This window comes from Opisthorchis viverrini (genome assembly GCF_000715545.1).
Source record: "Opisthorchis viverrini unplaced genomic scaffold opera_v5_152, whole genome shotgun sequence".
Lineage (NCBI taxonomy): Eukaryota > Metazoa > Platyhelminthes > Trematoda > Opisthorchiida > Opisthorchiidae > Opisthorchis > Opisthorchis viverrini.
Genome location: NW_008751808.1, coordinates 260386 through 269078, shown reverse-complemented (window position 1 = coordinate 269078; position 8693 = coordinate 260386). Strand labels below are relative to the sequence as shown.

The 8693-nt window shown below is 43.9% G+C and overlaps 2 protein-coding genes across 2 annotated transcripts in view; one reads left to right on the top strand and one right to left on the bottom strand.

The window, feature by feature from the left end:
* The window catches only part of T265_06929 (hypothetical protein), a gene marked incomplete at both ends in the record, with an annotated part of 21533 nt that extends 13717 nt beyond the window's left edge, over positions 1-7816 (top strand). The window contains 4 exons of the mRNA XM_009172332.1: positions 1250-1358; positions 2357-2464; positions 4416-4624; positions 7622-7816. Coding sequence (XP_009170596.1) covers positions 1250-1358; positions 2357-2464; positions 4416-4624; positions 7622-7816 — 621 coding nt within the window. The remainder of the gene's footprint in view (positions 1-1249; positions 1359-2356; positions 2465-4415; positions 4625-7621) is intronic.
* T265_06928 (hypothetical protein) lies at positions 798-8119 on the bottom strand (the record flags this gene model as incomplete). The annotated part of the gene is made up of 2 exons (XM_009172331.1): positions 798-966; positions 8103-8119. The coding sequence occupies 2 exons, from the start codon at positions 8117-8119 to the stop codon at positions 798-800; spliced, it is 186 nt and encodes a 61-aa protein (XP_009170595.1).
* Between the last annotated feature and the right edge of the window lie 574 nt (positions 8120-8693).

The following is an 8693-nucleotide window of genomic DNA, read 5'->3' as shown; positions in this document are numbered from 1 at the left end:
AAATAAGTGAACACATAAGTTGACAACTCCAGGTGATGCCTTATGACTAGTCTGCTTAGTTGTATTCAAACCACCGCAAAGGCTCCTTGCTCGCCCCTAACAGCCAGTCCCGTTACGTTCCGGCACCGCCGTGTCTCCCTTTGTTTTCCCTTGTTTGCTTTCAAATAAAACGAGCCGACTGAAGGTGATAAAAGCGTCAAACTAACATGCCACTTTGGAGAAAACTTTAGTGATCAACTCTTTTATTCCGTTTTTTGTTTTCATATAAAAGAAACTCAATCATCCCAACGTCATCAGCTACTTGGCGTCGTTCATTGAGAACAACGAACTGATCATTGTGCTCGAACTAGCGGATGCCGGGGATCTTTCACACATGATAAGAGTAAGTCCCTGCCCGTGTGATATGCACTTTGTCGTTTCCACTGGGCTTTCCTCACTCCTGTATGAGTTTCGACTTCCAAGCAACCGTGCTTTCAAGATAGAAACGCTGTCGGTACTTTCGGAATGCCCAAAAGCCAAGATGGAGTAAGGCACACAGCAGAAAGTGCCCTTCTTCGGTGGATAAACCCCATACACTCACGCTTTATGCTGGCCAATGTCAGGTCACACAAGTCTCTTGTTCCAAAATTGTTTTGACCACTTAAACTCCTCGTATATGTACAAATAAAAACTTCACTTTACTGCTCTGTATGATAATTCAAACCAATAGGCCGTAGAATCGCTTTCTGAGGTTTGACAACACGTGTACAGGTTGACAGCTGGGCGAAGGACCTTGAATAGACAAAATCCAAGGCTAATTAGGCGCTTTGTGTGAGAGGTAATATGAGGCACGCATGTAGCCAAACGGACAGCAGTTGCATATCTTGTAAAAAAAGAAAGCGTTCAGTTGTAGCACCCTTCCGGTGCCTAGTTGCCATGCCACCCGAAGGAAGCACGAGGGCTAGGATACAGCCAGGTTGCCCAAGCCTAGACAGGGAAAGTCGAGAGGCAGAGGTCGGATTCGAACCACGGACCTTCCGGCTCTAACCCTTTGGGCCATCTCTTCCCCATAGATTGTAAAAAAGACTCAAATCTGAGCTATTGTGGCAACCTTCCGAGTGCACTACTCGTAACACCATTTTGTGCGTGATTAGTTCTGCTGGCTATGAATGACCCATGAATGACTACAATCGGTGAACCAAAAAAAGTGTCCTTGAGACGCTTCCATGCCAATAAGTGATTCCTTCACCCGTGTCTTCAAATTTTTCAGCATTTCAAAAAGCGGAAGCGTCTAATTCCAGAGAAGACAATATGGAAATATTTCGTCCAGATATGCAGTGGTCTGGAGCACATGCACTCCAAGCGCATAATGCATCGGGGTAAGTGCTCTGATATGTTTGCCTACTTTTGGTTTATCAGTAGTCAGAAATTTTCGGTGAAAGGTCCTGGCTCGTCTCGCATGGGTGCGTTGTCCGTTGTCGTTACGCTTGTTGAATATTCGTGCATCTTTAGCAGCTTGACTTACGGTTATCGGGCCGCTGGTTTTCCAAACTACAATGCAACGTTACGCTTATATTCGTGCATCTTTAGCAGCTTGACTTACGGTTATCGGGCCGCTGGTTTTCCAAACTACAATGCAATCTGTGCTTGGTTTTGTATTCCAAAAAATCGACCAAAATTGCTGACTTCACTCCAGGGAAATCTCTGCATGATTCCTGGCTGCTAGGCCTAAGAAACTGAAAGAACCTTGATTTCAGTATTGAACAGCACTGAGAAATCCAAGCTGGTTGTTCGGCGTTTGAGTTTTCCTGCGGGGCCATTTCTCAGATTCGTATCTCCAGTGGCCAGTAGTGTTGTCAGTTTGTAGAGCGCTCGTCTTGTCTTAAGTCCAGTATGGTTGCGTGCCGTCACACTTGGCGCGCTTGCAGTGTTTTTCGAACGAGATACTGGTTATTTTCGAAGTTAATTGATAAACATGAATATGATTTATTACTTCTTGATGCCGGGATAAAGCGGAAGCTTCCAGGAAATACGCTTTAGCCGATGTAGAAGAAACCGCATATGAACAATCAGATTAGGTTTGCTGACGGTGGAAACTCCATCCTGCTACTCGGCTTTTGGGGATTGTCTATCAAACCAGAGGAGGTATTTCTTCTCCCCGGAGTGAGACCTTGAAGTGGTTTTGTTAGCCGCTGTAACATGTCCGACGTTTCAGCTTAACTTGATTTTAGCGTGAGCATCGATTATTGTACCAGAAAGAGTATACCTTTTTCTAACCAAAAGAACAATACAAGTTATTATCTGTTATATCCTAATCTTGTGATACCTCGTACAAAGACAGAACTGAATGAATCAATTTACCCTCCTTCTTGAACAGATATCAAACCCGCCAACGTATTTATCAACGCCCGTGGTCAAGTCAAGCTTGGTGATTTAGGATTGGGTCGATATTTCAGCTCGAAAACGACGGTTGCACATTCACTAGGTGAGTCAAAGATCGAGAAGATTCTTCAAATGGCAAACAGTGTTTTCAACAAAACGAGTTCGGAAAAGTGTTTATTTGCAACCGCAACTGTGCGTTTCGTAGAAATATTCTTCTGGACCTGTAAGAAGTAATAATCAGTTGGTACTTTGGGTTCGATGCGTCTCGTGTCAACTGTTTACGGGTCAGACTTGGAGTAAACGGTTTTTTGTTTTTTTGGTTGACATTCCCTCTCCAGAATATGTTTGAACCACTCAGAGCAATCTGCCAAATGCGGGACAGATTGCTGAGTGTCGGGTTATCTGTCCCTCCCCCGCAAACAATCTGTGACCAGATCAGAGCAAACGTTCCTTAGTGCTGAGAGAAATAAGACGCCGGATCATCAATCAGGGGTGAGAAGCACACTGTTTGTTCAGATTCTTGTCACGACCGGATCGATCGTACTGACACATTGATTCATGGATTATCGTACAGCTGATCTTCATTATAATGGCATCATGGGAAAAGTGTCAGTAAAGGGGTTGAAATTTTGGAAAATTTGGTTCCAAGACAACCGGTTTTGAGATCATTAGGATGTGGGCTTGTAGTGTATTGGGAGTGCCTTCATGTAGGGATCGAACTCGTATTGTTGAAATAGTGGTCTCATTCAGTCTTAATCCATCTGGATCCAGGCTATCTGAAGCAAGTTTACAAAACTGCACGGTATCTTGGATGGATGGTTCTGTTGACTTTGAAAGAACAAAATCCTAAAGAAGTACATAAGGGAGTTTATTGCACCACCGTCAGGTGGTCGAAACAATGCCGTCTTGTTCCTTGACAGGTAGTGAAATTGATAACTTTTGAAACTTTTCCACACATCCAGCTCAATCGCCATTGTGGTATGCTGCCTACCATTTGAGATTCTTTTTTTGCCTGGCAGTACAAATCCGTACCGAATTATTCCAAAGAACTGATGTTTTTGAAGCTAATCAAAGAAATTCCTTTAGTGAAATCTGCTGCCTTGTTTGTTTTTCACGGACTCAGAGGAAAACGTCAAGACAGCGATATAGTGATGATAAGACATGATGAAGTTGGTAGCCGGGCGAACAAGTCATATATATATTCGAATTCGAGCACTTTGCAGTTCCTCAAATCTTTCGAAGTGAGCATGCACACTCACAATAGCTTACCGATTTTTGGCGTACTTGTGCAGTCAGAGCGTTCAGACACTCATTGTTTAGTAGACGAAAGAAAGCAAAGGAGCAGGCAATGTTGAAAGCATTTCACTCTGCTCAAACAGATCACCGCTTCAAGCGGTGAAAGTTTGGATATCGGGATTAGTTTGCCGGACGGTTGAAGAAAGACAAACTACATAAGCCTATATTGCTGTCGATGTAACGGCAGTTTGTGGCATGTCGGCTCAAGATCAGGGTATGATTGGATCCTCAAGGCCATTAGCTTGCAACTCCATACGCTGATATAAACAAAGCTGTCGTTGCTTCAAAGCCCAGCCAACATTGGCGTTTGCATCACACATGGTCAACCACCGTCAGTTCCGATGTTGAATGTCTGGTTATCCCCGGCCTATTCTAATGGAGCCAAGATTGGATCGAAATTTGTAACGTTTTATGCATCCTCAAGCGAGATATGACCGGAGCTAACCACGGGGACTGTTGTCTTTTGGAACATTTTTGTTGCCTTCAATCAAGATGTCCACAGCTACCGTCTCGAGCCACTTTCAAATCCAAGCAGTTGAGGAGGAGGCCTGACTTATCCCCACTACCGCAGTATAACGTTCATGTTGGAACAACCGGAGGTCGGCAGGCTTCGTGTGATGTTCTATGACTGACCTCTTTCTGTCAGACAAAACACCGCCCCTCATAAGGACATGGTAGGTTTTAATACAACAGAATGAAGACAACTACCATCTGATAGGTATACTTTTGACGTTCATTTTGCCTTATTTTCCTTGCAGTCGGAACACCATATTATATGTCCCCGGAACGGATCGATGAGAATGGGTACGATTTCGCTTCGGACATTTGGTCCCTTGGATGTTTACTATACGAGATGGCCGCACTCCAGTCTCCGTTCTACGGCGAACACATGAATCTCTACCTGTTGTGCCGTAAAATTAAAAGCGGGGACTATGCACCACTGCCCGACTCTATCCATTCTCTTGAGGTAAGTAGTTCTGTCACTGGGGTCACCAAAGACTTTGTTACTGATTTCTTGACAAGTAATATCTCCAAGGGACATTTAAGTTTGTCCTCAACATTTCCGGGTCCATTGGTGGATTCATTATGTAAATGGGACTGAAAAGCCGAGAAGCAGTATACTGCTGCTTCCTCCTAGGTGGAACTCATCAGCAGTGCGTGCGTCACGAAGCTCCGCCAGTTCCGAGCGTGTGATTTTACGGTCGAGTGTTCGGTACTTAACAGTCCGTCCACATGCCGCTTTATGACAGCATGAATAGCTCTCACCTATACAGGATACAGCGTTATTCTTAATCCAATCATGGTTTGCGCATCACGTGGTTCCCCGAGTGTCCACGTTTTCAAACTACTAACCGGGGGTTCGCAGATCCCAGAGTTCCTGGAGTTTCGTATCAACAAGGATGAAACGGCTGTACAGTGTTTCATAAGTTTTCAACATCGATTATCTTCGAGACAAAAACCCCATCGAAATTCCCATATATCCTTACACCACCAAAAGTTTCCAACTCTGGACGGCTGATATGCATATGCAACATTTATTCACGTATGGCTCAATATCGATCGGGTCAAGCACCCCATTGGAAAGTTGTTTTCGTGATTGCTATTTTTGGCAATCTATTTATTGGCTAATTCATGTCATTTACTTTGATCAAACAAAATCCATGAAGACCGTTCTGACAAGTGGCGGTAGAAAACGGTTTTCGAAAATTAGTCAGGTGTGGTTCACTCTCAGACCGTCATTCTGAACAATCTGCTATTGAGGATGACATGACATACAATGCCGCCTTCCCAACAGGGTCCTCGTGTTCACGCGATAAGCAAATTGCCAAACAACCTACAATGGACCTGAAAAGTTTGGCTATTCTAGACGTACTATTCCACAACGGGGAACAAGTACGGGCTATATTCGACATGGTAGGGTCGATCCAGGATGCAGACCACCCGCTTCTAGTTCTACTGATTATCTCCGGCGCGCATTTTGCTATAGTCTAATAAAATTGAGCTCAGAAGTTTTCTTATAAAGGGGTAGTTCATGAGTTTTACCGTAAACGTCGAACTCTGCATCGTTTAGTTCAGATACGAACGTAACTGGACTACACAACCGCCAATGGAATAACCGTTCTGGTTGAGTTAGATTTAATTGGTTGTTCTCCACTTGTCCTTGACGGATGAGTTCTATTTTTAGCACCACTTTTTGGCCCGCCTAGAACTTTCCACGTGAGCTTTATGAACAGTCGGCTGCACAGGACACGCATGTACGCGTCAGTGTTCCATCGATCGATCAGCTGATTCGCACGTTCATTGGCTTTATGGTTTGGCTAAATGCATCAGGCTATCAAGCGGCTATTCAGACCCGGTATTAAGAAGGTATCAAGAAAAATGTGATCCGCAACAGCTATTCACTAATAGGAAACCAGTCACTCCATGAAGACTCAGGTCTGCGCCTGTTTTTCCCAGCACACTTTTTCGCGCTCTTCAGACGAAAACGTAATGAGAACTAGGTTTACCTAGCGCGAACAAACTGACAGTACGGTACAATTCTGGACTTTTAGTTTTCGATCTAGCGATCGTTGACCGTTTGCTGAGCTCAGCGATTGACTTGCAAGTGATTCGTCACCAAACGGGAAGACATCATCAGTACACGTTTAAGTGCACTGATAAAATGTTTGTGAATCAATTGTCGGCCGACTTCCGCACTGATCTGAAGTTGCTCACGCGTGCTAACTTAGGAGGTGAAGCGGAGTCAAGGAGAAAAAATACTGTACCACGATGAACGGAGCTGACAAAACTGAATCCAACTGAATTGATAACGCAAGCTTAGGAGAACATCAAGATGTCGATGATTTATGCCAGGTGTATGCAATTTCGAGAGCTAATTGGTTGTAGGTCACATTTCAGTTGGCGTCACAATAGGAGGAGCCAACGCACCATTCAGGTGAATTAAGTCGAACCGCAAAGCAGCATAGATTCCAAACAGACCAATAAACGCACATGCAAACAAGACTTCTAACAACCAGTCGGTTCAGAGTTATAAAGTTCAAACTATACAAACAAGTAAAATTGGATTAGTTACCCACCCAACGGCGCACTGACAATGTCTCCTCGAATGATGACGAATCGTCTGTAAGCTAATAGCCAATTTTTGAGAGCAGATTAACTGCTACCTAATCGACATCTGATTTAGACATTCGGGCTAGCGTTATATTTCATCGGCATGCACAACTAAGGGATGGAAGTCAGACATTCTATTACTAGACAGTGTTCAACTACAGAGATGTGACAATTAGCGGTAGCAATGGGTTCTTACCATACTATTGCGTATACTGTGCGCGATACAGCCATACATATGAGGTGACTGACTAAGCACAACGGAGGACGAAACATGCCTATCGATCTAACGCATACTTCTCCTTTCGGTGCCTTGGGGCCTTACGGAAGGCAAAAATAAATAGACAACGACGTTACCGAATAGCTAAACTGCTAAGTAACAGAGATGCTGACTGTCCTACACATCTGAATTACCAGTCATTGAGTCAGTGAGTCAGTCACACAGATAGATAGATAGACAGACAGACAGACGGATAGACAAACAAACAAACAAACAAACAAACAAACAAACAAACAAACAAACAAACAAACAGACAGATAGAGAGATAGACAGACAGATAGATAGATAGATAGATAGATAGGTAGATAGAAAGATAGATAGATAGACAGACGGTCAGTCAGTCAACCAATCAGTCAGCATGTTGTCAGTCAGCTCGTCAGGCAGTCAACCAGTTAACCAACCAATCCATCGATCAGTCGGCCGGTCAGCCAGTCATTCGTCCAGTTGGTTCGTCAGTAAACTACCCAACCATTCATATCTGAAGAATATCGATGCAATAGGTTTTATTCACCATAACCTTCTCTTGTTTCAAATTTTCACTACCAGCTTCGAAATTTGGTCAAGCAGTGCATTCAGACCAACCCAAAGGATCGTCCCAAGATTAAAGAGGTCCATGAAGTCGCATGCGAAATGTATCAGCGTCTGCATGGGACCCCGGCAACCACTCCAGAAGAAATGGAACGACCTTCTTCCGCGAGAGCAACAGCATTTGGAGCTGCTCCACCGCATTCCCCAATTTGTCCCATCATGGAACCTGCTAGACCCCAGTAGGAATGCTCAAATTGATCAATTACTTGCTGTTTCTTGGTAGTTAGTCTGCCAGTTTTGCTTCTGTATTGGATGGAAAAGGGATAATGCATCAAATGATTTATAAACATACATGAACCATGAGGACAAACGGTTGGAAGCCGTCTAAAGACACACTCCTCAAAAGCACAGAGCCAAGCAAGTAACGTCATATTTGTACGCGATCAGTTCCCATCGTTTTGCTCTGTCAATTCAATTTTCAATTCTATCATTTCCTACTCCACCACCCTACACGTTTGAATAGACTTACAGACTTTCGCAGCTCATGTTTAAACGACCAGAAATCTTTGGAGATTGTAAGACAAAAACGATCTGAAGGAAGTTCTCTTCGTAAAATTCACTTCCAAGCTGCACCCTTGGTGACCCACGGTTTTCTTCATGGTAGCTTCAATAGAAGAAGTAACTTCCGACAATGAAAGGTGTTAAATAAAGATATCTTTTATTTCGAAGCTCCTAAACAGAAGGCGGTGAGTACTCTGTATGGTACGCTATATTCGAAGAAACCCTTAGACGCTCCAAAGGGGGCTACCGGTTAGGAAATAAGGAGACACACGCTGGAGGGTCTCCAAAACCCTGGTCTTCAAATGGCCTGTGAAGAAAACCCTGTCGATCTGAAATATGCAGACGACATCGTTCTCATGTTCGAAGAGGAGCAGAAGCCGCAAGTAATCTTGGATGAACTGACCAAAGTCATCCCGTCCTTTGGCATACACTATGCACCCGCAAAGTGTAAGTTCATGCTCGTGGATGTGCAGTCACTGAACACGCCACTTACAATCCAGAGAGAAGTGATGGAAGTTGTGGAGCGCTTTACGTATCTTGGAAGTTGTATTAGTTCTGA